General features: G+C 45.3%; 1 protein-coding gene across 1 annotated transcript in view; it reads left to right on the top strand.

The window, feature by feature from the left end:
• The window catches only part of ACTL6A (actin like 6A), a 528,174-nt gene that overhangs the window by 321,815 nt on the left and 193,058 nt on the right, over positions 1 to 13,301 (top strand). Inside the window, exon 12 of the mRNA XM_069618679.1 lies at positions 8,497 to 8,592. Within this exon, the coding sequence (XP_069474780.1) occupies positions 8,497 to 8,592 (96 nt within the window). The remainder of the gene's footprint in view (positions 1 to 8,496; positions 8,593 to 13,301) is intronic.

Raw genomic sequence — 13,301 nt, 5'->3', positions numbered from 1 at the left:
GCACGTAGAGTGTTTAGAAATGCAAAGCGTGGTTTGGTGTGGTGCGAATATGGTGTTGGGGGACACAATGGGGTCAATAGGTCTAAAGAGTGGAGGGGGGTGCTTTGAATGCTTCCTGGGTGAGCGAGGAAGGATGATAGGTTGGGTGTTGTGGCAGGGTAGGGGGAGTCTCTACTGGAAAGGGGGTAGGATGAGTCCTTATATTGGTGCTTGGTTGTGTGGGTGTTGGTGAGATGTAGGGATGAGGTCTGACCAGGGGAGAGGTGTTTCTGGTGCACCCCTATGCACCTCTGATTTAGGAGCTGATAGACCTAGCTGAAACAGGCACAGAGTTGCAGTGGCAAGACTAAACACGCCCCCACCTGGAATAACCAGAGAAGAAAACCAAGCAGGCACCCTGGACCTTAATGGTAGAGAGGTGCAAGTGAGGAAATGCAAAATGCTAGGAAGGATCAAGTGGGAGATTTAACCCCTGGATCCAATGGTATGAAAAGTGCAGATGTGGTTATGCCAAACTGAAGCACTATTCACATCAGGGGGGAAAAAACATCCTTATGGGAAAGTGAAGTGTGGCAATGCAAAACTGTAGCTAAATCTGGTTGGGAAACCCACAACCTGGACCCTAAGGGAAGGAAATGCAAGTATGGCAGTGGAAAACGGCAGTAAAATTCAATTGGGAAGTACTGTGGGAAGAAAATGCAATATGGTGGAACACAACACTAGCAAGTTTCAAATTTGCAAAACAAACCCTGCCGAGATTTGAAAATATACCACTACTTCAATGACTGTCTCCTACCTTGGTGTCGCTTAAGACTGCAAAAGCAGTACCTGGCAGGGTTAGGACGCCATGGCAAACAGGCTAACGGGGATGGGAGGTGCTCTAAGTCACCCTTTGCCGATGCCCTTAGCAGGCTGCCCGGGCAAAGCTTCCCTAAGTGACGTGGGTAAGTATTTGTGTTCCGGTCACGTGTCCCTCCTGTGAGCCAAACCAGCTTGCAGAGGGTGGGGAGGGGGAAGAGGAGGGCCTGGGCAGACAGATGGCATGTGTGTGCTATGAGTGCACCACTCTATCTAAATGCAAGATGGCTTTAATATGTGGCTGATCCTACTGGCGTGTGGCTGGGATCTCCTCTGTGCGTTGGTAGAATAGTAAAAGCTGGAGACTGTACAGGCACTAAAAACATTGTTCTGTAAAGCTTAACTGTTAGGGGAGATTTACTAAAGTCTACTTGAGGTGAGACTTCATAAAACTATCCTCTGGCATGCAAGTCCCCAACTCTTAGTATAAGTCTGTACTACTCATGGAACCTTGGTAGAGTGGCAGAGCAGTCAGGCTTATCATGGGAGGAAGATGTGAGCTGTAGCGAAGTACACTGAACCTAGAAGTACAGTAGTCAAAAGAAACTCACTTAAAATATATAATGTATTATATTTACACAAGAACGGTAGGAAAATACTTGGTTCAATTAACCAACACACTTGGGAATACTTAAATACACTTTTCAAAGGTCAATGCTTCAGTGGTAGTTGCTTGCGGTGCACTTGTTCAAGTTTGACACTGACAGTTGTACCGTATTATCGGTACTACAGCGCACTCTTGTTAAGACAGACATACGGTAGTTGTATTTAGTTAGCAAAACCACATAAGATAGTCTTTTAGGAAGGAAAAAGGGAAAATGTTGGTTAGTCATACAGTAACAGCTTAATGTTCTAGAGACACTTTCTTGGCAAACTAACAAACTATACGAAAGTCAGTTCGGAGTGCATTCAAAGTCTTAAGAAGCAGCAGAAGAGCAAAAGTTCTTCAGGATACTTTGTCTTTAGGAAAAGATACTTGCAGAATTAACACAACGATGGAGACCCTGCAAAAGGACTCACTAAAGGGACACAAGCTGGCAGCTTGGGTCAGAGGTAGAGTGGACACTCTGGACACCTCTTCACGCACTCCAGTCACTCTGGAGCCACTTCCTGGTTCAAGATAAGTAATACCTTTTCATCCCACAGTACCTTAGGTTAGAAGAAATGCTTGTAGCTGGATTCTCCTCTATGCAGCAGCAACGGGCCCGATCTCCTGATTCCTCGGTATGGTGACAAATGGAAGGACTTTGAATGGGATGTTTCAGGAGCAGTCTCGAGAGAGGACTCTTGGCACGGATTTCTTCGGTATCCTTGGTCAGTCTGCAGGTTTGGTGCCTTTTTCTCAGCACCAACAAAGGACTGTATTTGCCTGGTTGATCTTCGATTCCGGAGTCCTGCAGCCTGGTGCGGGGACTTGTATGAGTCGGATCATGTCTCTGGAGGTTCACCTGGAGCTCAGCAGAAACATGGACGTATTCAGCCCCGCAAAGACTGTGCACTGCAAATGGGTTGGAGGCCTTCTGGTATTTGCGGCCTGCAGCTCTGGAAAGGCACAGCAACTCGGAAGATGGCTCCAACTACAGTTCGTCTGAGGGTTGTTTGGTCCTACCAGCCAAAGGAAAGGCGTCCTCTTTGGAGCTCCACTGTCGAGTGGAAAACGGGCTCACGACAGCAGTGGTTTCTTCTGAGTGCTGCAAAGGTATTGCAGGTGTCTCTGGCAGTCTTCTTCGGTTACTTCAGTTTCCAGTGTTTTACTTGCCTTTCACCTCAGGAACTCGCCTTTTGTTCAGTTTCAGCACACACTCCTCTGCAATCTCTCTCAGCAATTTGCAGAAAGGGGCGGGTGGCTGTCCAATCAGGACAGCGAGCCCCCAGTGGGAACTGGTTCCATTCAGGCACTCAGGCAAACAAAGGGTAGGGGAGTGAAAAACTCCTCCCCACTTCCTGCCTGCCCAGACACACTGGAGCCTAGGCAGGGCACCCAAGGGTTCCCGCTAAAGGAATAACATACACACACACAGACCTCCCCCCTCCCAGAATGCCAGAAGAGCTAACAAAGAATAACCATGATAGAAATGGTGAAAAAAGAAAGGAGCCACCATGTTAAAACATAGGTAACCACAACCAAGATTGTGAATACAGTCTGCAGTAAAATAGCGCAATAGTTGGTAGAACACGTCCACTGCCGCCAACCATAATTAGAGGGTTGTCTGTGACTAAAAAGTCACAGGAGCAGAGAGAAGGGGGATAATAGGCATCCTTAGCATTCCACATAACTTGGTGTGTGCTAATCTCTCATAGTATAACGTTTTAGAAGGGACACAAAGTATCCCCCCTATCCTTAGGAACTGTAGTTAGTAAGGATAAAGCAAGAATCTCACAGGAGAACCCAAAGGGTTCCCAGCAACACTGCCCATGCCTATCCGAATTGGGCTGGGACCTTCTCTGTGGGATTGGAAACCAGTATACCAGGTTTTTACAATGGGGAAAAAATTAAAGGAAACTTCTGGAAGTTGCTCTCTGCAATATGTGCCCCCATAGGGAGATTGTGTTAACCGGCCTTCCAGCTTGCCCTAAAGTGCAACAAAGGTATTGGGCATGGAGAAGGGAAACATGGTGGAACATAAGAGGCCTATAAAATCCACCAGAAGTAAGGACATGTGCAGACTTGCACTCCGCCAGTGCAGGAAGGAACAAAAGGCTGGCCTTTTGTGTCTACATCGAAAGACTCTGGAACCTCCTCCCCATCAACATTTAACTCACCCTCTCACTTATACCGTTTAGGATGGAGCTCAAGACTCTACTCTTCAGGGAATAGCTCCTTCCTAACACCTAGGTCCATACAACGTCCACTCTTCACCTAACCTGAGATTGGGGCAATCTGATTCCCCCCTGGTTGCCTCCCCTAGTTACTTGTAGATCATATCATATACATTATATTATCCATTGCTCACTATTGCCCACCCTCTCCTATTTAGAACCCTACTGCCTTGATTCTCTGCTTCCTAACCGTTACTTCCTGAAGCTAGGTCTGCACTCAATAAATACTGTAATAATATTTGCCCATCTTTGATAGTTAGGTTGAGCATGAAATCGTTGGTATCAAGGAGATACCAGATGCAGCAGTTGGTGAAATGGACATACAAAAAACCCTCTATTGATCAGGGTTGCAATAGTGAATTGGGATCAAATGAGTCAGATATGTATGCAGGAGGCTTACATTCAAATTTAGATTTAAGTGTGGAAAAAAAACCTTTACCACTTCAAAGTGATATGTCCTTTCAAGCCTGTATTGATGCATGTGTGCCTGGTACATGTGACACTAATGCCAATGAAGTTTATCAAAATGTTGATGAAGTTACCATAATACAAAATGTTATCTCAAGTAGTATTGATGGAATCTCCTTGAGTCAAAGAGAGAAGGCTCCATTTCAGAAATTGAAAACGAGGGTGCCACTGGCAATGACAATGAAACTTTTATCCAGTGGGATCCAGACCATTGTTTTTTTTTTTTAAGAAGTATTCAAGCTGGATGATCCAAGATTTGATCAAAGCAAAATACACGGCAAAGCTAATATGTCATAGCAGATTTATCCTATTTATTTAGTGACTTTAGTAGTATCGTACACCACTGTTTTGCAGACTTTTTTAGATGGAATTGTTTATGCCGAAATCGCATCGAAAAAATAATCGCCCTATAAAGTGGGGCTTAGGGGGTGGAGGGTAAGTGAATGAAGGGGGCTTGGAAGGGAGTTGGGGTAGGTTATAAAATAGAGGGAAGAGGGGTTTGAAGAGGAACCCCCACCCCATATATAAAAAATTAAATCAATTTGTTTTTCTATTGAATTTTGTTGGAAATAAATCCATCAGGAAAAAAGAAACCTGCCGGCAAACTAACATATAACCGTCTTTATACATTCTAGTGTAGGTAATGTGAAACTCTGCATGAAAACATGTCTAGAGCATATATGCCAGGCAGACGCGTGATGTTTGTGAATGTTAGAAATCAATGTGTACGTATTAGAATTCAAAAGAGTGAACCAGTGAAGTGGTGTCTAATGAGAGTACTATTATATACCCCAAAATATTTAGATTTGGATTCCTAGCAATTAGGTGTTTTAGGGGGAAGTAGTAGGAAAAGATCACAAAAAGAAATTATTCACTCCATTCTTCAACTCATGGTGTCTAGGGGGGGGGTGTCGTGGGGATATGCCCATTTTGCCCTGTGCGGGGGTAAAAGGAATAGATAAGACGCCATCTAATTTCAGAATGTCACCCTGTAACAGTAGAACTATTTTATTTATACATTTGTAGCAACGCACAAAGCCAGCGGGCATCTAGGGGCAAGAACCAGAGTGATACGGGAAGAGGGAGTGCGAGGGGGGGAGAGGGGGAGTGTCAATGTTTTCTGAATGCGTTGTAGGCTGGTTCGTTTCGAAGGTAGGTGTGGGTAGCTTGTTCCAGAGTGACGGAGCGTGGACCGGGAAGCTGGCTCCACCTACTCTAGACCGTTTGAATCTAGGTTGGTAAGGCAATAGTTATAGTAGGATCTGGTGAAACTTGCAGATGAGGTTTTGGTCATTTTCTCTGCTAGGTGGCGTGGGGCATCATTAGATGGGCAACAGTGAGTGAGGGACAGAATTGTGAAGTTGATTCTATCCTTGACTGTTAGCCAATGGGCAGTTTTCCTGGCCTCAGAGATATTGTCCCGTTTGCTCATGTGTAGTACTGCCCTGAGCACATTGTTTTGAATTGTTTGGAGTTTGTGTATGTGCTTTACGGAGGTCCCGTGGAGAATGGAGTTACAATAGTCTAGTTTTGAACTGATAAGGGCCCTGGCAACTTCGAGTCGTTTTGAGGTGCTAAGATAGGGTTTGCTGGTGTTGATGAGCTTGGTTACGTAGGCAGATGCTGATGTAATTTGGTTGACCTGGGGGGACATGGTCAGAGATGAGTCGAGGTAGACACCCAGAGTTTTGACTGAGGAGGCAAAAGTGATGATGTGGCTGTCAATGGTGAAGGAGGTGAAGTCTCGAGGTAGTTTTGCCAGACGGTGGGGGGGGGGGGGCAGATGAGGAGAAGCTCAGTGTTGAGTCAAAGACTGTGTGGCAACCCAGGTTTGGATAGTTTAGTAGATGGAGTTAACTTTGATCGTGTCTTTGGGGTGGTCACCAGTGAGGGGGATGAGAATTTGGGTGTCTGCATAGTTAGTGTATGAGATCCCCAGGGCGTTGAGGTGGTCGAACAGGGGCTTTGTTTAAGTTTATTCATTTGTATTGCGCGCTAGACCCAAAGGTATAAGGGCGCAGGAGCAGCAAGGTTATTCCCAGCTTGGTTACAGTGCTGTACAATAATTAGCGTGTACATAGGTTAAAGCAGTTGCGACAGATGCAGTGGTAAACAGTTTACAAATATACATATTTACAAGTATACATAGGGTTTTGTGTAAACATTGTAGATGGTGCGTGAGACACATGTACCCCGCCGGCTGTGGGTGTTGGTGTGGCCGCAGCTTCTCCAGCAAAGAGTTGTGAGGATCTGTCAGCTAGGAATGAGGTGATCCAGCTGTCGGCTTCTGTGAAAAAGTTAGCCGAGGATGTGAGGGCAAGACAGAGAGGATCTTGTGGTCAACGAGGTTGAACGCTGCAGAGAGTTCAAGGAGCAGGGAGTGTGCGCCCTGGTCGTTTGCATGCTCAAGCAGTTTTTTCAGGTTTAGGAGGGCTGTTTGAAGCCCATCTTTGGCCCGAAAGCCAGATTGACTGACACCCACGATGTGATGTCGTTCTAGGAAGGACTGGATTTGGACTTAGGCCACTCTGGCCATGATTTTCAGGAGGAATGGTCCTGTCGTGATGGGCCGATAGTTGTTGGGGCTGGGTCGAGTGTGGATTTTTTCAACAGTGGGGCGCTCCAAGATTCTTTCAGGGTGTTGGGCAGTGCAGGCAACAAAGAGGGCATTTATGATAGTTGCAATGAGAGGGAGTAGAGGGCCAGCACATTCTTTGAGCAGGGCAGGTGGGCATATATCCCACTTGCAGTAGGAGGGCTTGATTCCAGCGATGATGGTGTCAAGGGAGGAGGTGCTGATGTGCTGGAATGTGAAGGGAGGGAAGTCCTTTAGAGCGGGTGGTGGTGATGGGTAAGCAGGTGGAATCGAGACTTGTACCTTTTTTTATTTTAATTTGTTATGGAGTCATTTTGCCTGTGACGGTGTCTTGGATTATGTAACACCAAGCAGTGTCTTTTAGGATTGTCGATGGTGGGTAGATGGGAGTTTCCAATTCTCTGAGAATGGTGGAAAGTTCCTGTGAGTTGGAGGAGGAATTGGGAATTCGGTCATTATAGGTGGCAGCATTGGACCTCAATATAGTAGTTATTTGTAGTGGAGAGGTTAGTTTTGTTGGCAGGGGGTTGCCCCTTAGGCTTCTGCTGCTCTTTTAGCATTATCTTTAAAAGGCCAGGTAGAATATAGTAATTTGAATGAAATAAGCACATGGATTCCTACATTATATCCTGCGAGGATATATTGTATTATATTTAATTATAGGTAGCAAAGACAGTAATGTAATACATGTGTGAGGGCAGTACAAACTGCAATATTTAAACCAGCAACTATCGTGCTTAGCGCTGCAACAGTATACTAAAATTGCTAGAGGCCTGTATTAGCTTTCTAGTGAAAAGACACTATGTAGCAATGGAATTTTAGTAGTAATGTCTCAGACACAGAGAAGAGTGTTTTTGAATTTGCATTCATTTAGGTAACCAGTCAGCATAGCAAGGCACTAAGCAGCTTGACCATGTCATATATGCATGCATGCTTATGTATCTGGTGTAGTTGGATTGAGCGGTCCAGTACATTCATGCAAACGTATAGTTATGAGTAGGCAGTGGAACCAGACCACTCCATTTTCTATTCGGCAAAATATACAGCAACTTGCTTTGGTGCTAAGGAGGACCTCGTGACATTTGGGCCTTGGGCAGACACACCCAGGGCATGTTAGATGGATAAATCCTTTTGGAGCCGTTACTGATAATTCGGCTTGGGGATTCTACTGATAAGAAAGCAGGAAGCCTATGGGGTGTTACCAGCCAATTTTGTTTACCGTTATCCTAAGGCGAATGGGAGGTACTTCCTAGCCAGAAGCTGCGGGATTGATATAGATAGGGATGTATAGATGTTACCCCAGGTATAGATTGGGTCATAGGGCTTCCTTCTTGTTAAACAGATTTCCACAGCATTTCCGCCACTCAGTGTTTTCGAATAGGAAGCCTCCAGTCTTGCCATGGAATTAATATTTTGTTGTTTTAAACAAATCGCAGATGAACAAAATGATAAAATGATTAACTGCTTGAACCTTTCCTCGCGTGGAGATCGGTTATTAAAATGTTTTGTAAAACATATTGGCTGACTGTTTTATTTGATAAAGGATGCTGTCCTCCGCTGTAGGCATGCGAAGGGTAACTTTAACATTCCACGTTTATTTTTAGCAGAGATTACTATAGTGCTCTTAGAGCAATGACAGTTTTATGTAGGTCTCTTATCAATATTACACATTAAAATGTCTTTCATACTGTTTCACTATTGCTGTGATGTGTTTTAACAATTGAAACTTGATGCTTGTTTCTTTATGCTTGCAGGGTCTGTATGGAAGTGTGATAGTAGCAGGAGGAAACACCCTAATACAAAGTTTCACAGATCGACTGACTAGAGAACTCTCACAGAAAACACCTCCAGTAAGAATTACATCTTAACTTGATTTTACAATTCAGTATTTGTGGATCTTGCTTTGTTCACTTTTTCTATTGACAAACGTGCTACCTTTTTGGCATCTTCAGTGTCCTTAGTTGTGCAACTATGTGTGCAATCTGTTATTGAGTTCATGTGCTACAGTTGAATCTTTAGTACATTATGTTCATCCTTTTGCTTCTGAGGGGATACCTCCGGCTTGCATAAAACTATATCCAGTGTTTGACATTTTTGCTGATGCCACACCTGGGATCCTTGTCCTTGTATTTTTGTGATCTTAGCTCAACATCAATGAGCTTGCAATATACTTCTTTCCTCCATGGGAGCTTCATGAATAGTCAAAAGCACTGATTTTCTCTGCCTTTTTGGGCAAACATTAAAAGGTGCTATTGTAATTAAGTTTGTCCCGCGTTGTATCTTTCATGAATTTACATTCTCTGAATATTCTCGTCCATCATACTGCGATCCCACTTTCTAGCTTTAAAAATATCAGTGGAAAGAAAAATGCAACTCTATGTGCAGCCGATGCACCGATTTTTGGGTAATGCGGCTTTTAGCCAATGAGTTGGGATGTCCTTTGCTCGGTTTTAAGATGGATTTGTAAAGTCAGCCCTGGGGAGGGTGGGTCCTTTAGGAGGCCACCTTAGTTATAGTGAACAGGGAGGAATCTGAGGTTAGCCAACACCCAATTAAGGTACGTGCATGAGCAGTCGAGGCTTATTCATCTCAGGAAAAGTGTGAGGAAACTCTTAGGGCTACAGAGTCCACACAGGGCAACACTGAATATTTCAGGTTGGACAGTTGATGTACAATAATACAGTAATTTAGTAGGCATATAAGAAATCACTAGGCAATGAAAATCACAGGTAAGTATTGCAACCAAGGACCAAATAAGTATATATATTTCTGATGCTTGTTAATCTGCTTAGAATCCCATGCTGTGCATATAGTCTGACATCCAGTGGTAACCGCACAGTATTGCATCTTGAATTTCGAGAATCGAAAGGGGATGTTGACATGGGCGTGCCTGTAACACTATCCCTAACGTGACGTGTAGTGTACCCAAAATCCCTCACGCGTCGAGGTCCCTCATAGTTTTTTTCCACCCAGCATACTGGTCGCCTTATATGCAGCTCGTCCAGAGACATTGTTATTCCTCGACCCTTGGTCAATTATTATATTATTCAATATTACCCTACCGTCCTTTCCTATCGATAGCTGTTCCTGATCTACGCCAAAGCCGGTTCCACAGACGTTCGGACAGTGATCCGGTCGGCACTGCCGACCACGTGGCCAGGCCTTCTGGCTGACCTACACAGTAGGGAGAGTGGGGTCGGGGTGGACTTTTCCTTTTCTGAGATTGCCTTTCCCTTTCCTCTGTTTCCTCTGTCATTTCGTCACTTTATTTTTCCTCAACTATGGAGAGGACTCTGTTTAGGTTTTGCCCTTCTTGTAAGGCCAGATTTCCTTGGAGAGGTACGCACCTATAGTGTAATCGGTGCCTGCCCCTTAATCACAACGAGACGGCATGTGCGGCTTGCAAGCTCCTACATCCGAAGGCACTAAAGGAGCGCTGTGTTAACCGGTGGGCGGCCTACGGATGTTGCAGGCCGAGTCTAGTTCTCCTGCTGCCACAACTGCGATTGTGACGAGGGGCTTAGTGACGAACAGGCCTCCGATTCGGAGGTCATTGACCTTTCGGCGGAGCGTTCCCGTTCCGTGTCGTCTGTCCCTGGCCCCGCCAGGCAAGGCTCAGGCCTTGCTATGGGGACTGTACACCCCGGCGACAGACGCACACTCTTTACACACTAAACACACAACCCCCGGCCTAACTTCGACAAAGCAGTTGAAGCGGCCCATTGCGCTAATGGGCACGCCAGAGGTTTCGGCCGTGACCGCTGATGGGCAGCCCTCCCCACAACCTCAGATGCGCCTTGCGACCGGGCACTCTAAATCGAAGGGCGCTGCCCACAATATCCAGGAAACTGTCGAGAAGCACCAGAAGAAGGCGTCCATGGTCGAGAAGGCCCCGGTTCTGCTGAAAACAGAGCAACCGCAAGCCCGGACTAAGCAGCTTCCCGCCTCTGAGGATATAACCGAAAGCATCAATGGGATTATTTCGGTGGATAGTCAAATGCAATGCTCCAAGGATTCGCTGATGCCTAAGGATAAACTTAAGGATTTGTCAAAATCCAGAGCTAGGCCGAAGGATTTACCGGAACCCACTGAGAGGCAAAGGGGGAAACACAAGGACACACATCCACCGTCTGTCCCCCAAGAAGACTTTTCGGATGCCACAGGAGGGATTTCTTTGACGTTAAAGGGGAAATCTCGACGTTCTGCACCTAAAGTTCCATTACAGGAGCCCTTTCCACCCCTAGATACCTCTGGTTCATCTGTTTGGACCAGGGAGAAGTTTGAGGGTTGTATGGATAGGTTAGAGAGGTTTGTAGAACTCTCAGAGAAGTCCACACCCAAAAGACAACAAGAAGAGTCTTTTGCCCCCTGTGGCATAGTTTCAAAGGGTCTTTGATCCCTCTGAGGAAGAAGATGAATACACTTATGACCTCACTGAGGATGGGGTCCCTGTGGACCCATGCACTCAGGATGAAGATCCTTTTGCTGACCCTGAGGATGTTCATGACCCCATAGAGGGATGGGGGGGGACAACCCAGACTTGGGCGATCCTCAGCCTTGGCAATCACTTAATCCAACACCGGAACCTGATGCCTTGTGCTTGGATTCCCCCCGACCACACCCACTCGACAGGCCTCCCTGTTGGATGACCAAATGGTGCCATATTGCGAAAGGCAGCGGAACATTTCCAGATTGCTACCCAGGAAGCTGTCCCTGAGGCAGATTTTGTCGAGGACATCTTAAGAGAAACCACCGGCCAGCCAGGCTATTCCTCTATTGAATTAAATCAAGAAGCGGTTGGTTCCTTCATGGACACCTGCCTTGACCAGAGCAGTAAATTCTAGGGTAGAAAAATTGTTTCGACCTACCCCCTCTGGACCCCTTTATATCAGAGGGCCATGCTAGTCCAGACTCACTGGTGTTGACTGCGACTAGGAAGAGGGCGGGGGTTCCCCTGTCAACTGGGGAGGCACCCCCTGACAAGGAGTGCAAGAGGCTATACGCCCTAGGGAAAAGGTTTCACGGCTGCAGCATCTTTTTCTACTCTTATTGCTAACAAAACTTTTTTAGCTAGTTATGCTGACGCACAATGGGCCACGCTACAGGAGGGCCTTAAAGAGGTTCTTGAACCGCTACGGGTTTGCCTGCTCTCCACGGTAACCAAGGGCAGACAGGTTAATCAAAGTATCCTCAAAAATACTTTGGATGCAGCTGAGACAGCGGCCAGGTCCTTAGCTCAGGGTATGCTCCTGAAGAGGCATGCATGGTTACAAAACTCTGGTTTCAAACCAGAAACTCATGCTTTGCTGATAAATAAGCCGGGGGAGGAGAACAATTGATTTGGAAAGGCAGTTGATGAAGCGCTCGAAACTGGGAAGAAAGAGCATAACACCCTCAAAACCCTGGATCCAATCACACAGAGACCTTCCCCAAGGTGGGGGAGCGGGTCCAGGCCTTCCTTTCATGGCCAATGCTCCCCTCTGAACCAATACGGCTCGGGAAATAATGGGTCCTCTCCCCGGCCTCCGGTTCAAAATGACCCACAGATCTGTGTCCCCTCCCATGCCTCCCTGGTCGGGGTCCGGCTAACCTCATTTCTTCGAGCTTGGGAGGGGATAACTACAGACCAGTGGGTACTCGAGACCGTCACCCACGGGTACTGCATAGAATTCTTCCGGTGCTCACAATTCAGACCTCCACGTTCCTGACGCCAGACCACCTGCGCATCCTGGAAAAGATAAAAAGTTGCGGCCAAAAAAGAGGCACTCCCTTGGCTTATATATTTTGAAAAAAAACACAAATGTTAAACGATTTGAAATGAGAACGTTGTGTTGTCAGCATGAGTGTTTTCGCAAGACTGTGTGGCTGCTACACAGATGCACTATAAATTGGTAAAAATGTTGGAAAAAATGAACTCCTATGCACCAACCTTATTTATAAAATGTTCAAAGGTGTGTCATACAAATTCTGATCAAGCAAATTCCAGTTTGTGCTTCAATAAGAAAATAAGAATATCCAATTCAATATTGATGATGTAGTTTTTCTTTTATTTTTATTATATGTTTAGAAGTGGACAAACAACAAAAGTAATAGTTTTACTGTCTGCTGTTAACTGCACACCTTATAGTTTCCACAAAAAAAAACCTTGCACAGATCCTTTATACAAATTAATGTATGGTGTTTTACTCCACACCTTATCTTCACATCAAATAATATGCGCTGATCCTTGGTAGTTTGAATTGTATGTCTTTATATTTCTTTCTATGTTTTTATGACTCTCTCGACACGCGTTTCCCCATTGAAGTTGGCAATGGTTCATCAGGAGAGGAATTGTTTTCTAAAAGAAAAAACTTAAAGGGATTCCATTGAGTTTTTTTTCTTCCACACCATACTCTTATTCAATACCTTTTAAGTCTAAACAAGTATTATTTAATATTTTGCTTGACTCACCCTTCATCCAGATAGTTTTGGTAATGTCTAAATAGGTGATCAGATAGCCAATATATCAAAATTATATTTGATAAACAATTTTTCATCCTGCTACAAGAGACTCTGCAGG

Source organism: Ambystoma mexicanum, chromosome 10 (assembly GCF_040938575.1).
Source record: "Ambystoma mexicanum isolate Mex_15411 chromosome 10, UKY_AmexF1_1, whole genome shotgun sequence".
Lineage (NCBI taxonomy): Eukaryota > Metazoa > Chordata > Amphibia > Caudata > Ambystomatidae > Ambystoma > Ambystoma mexicanum.
The sequence above is the reverse complement of the archived record's forward strand: the minus strand, read 5'-3'. Positions and strand labels throughout refer to the sequence as shown.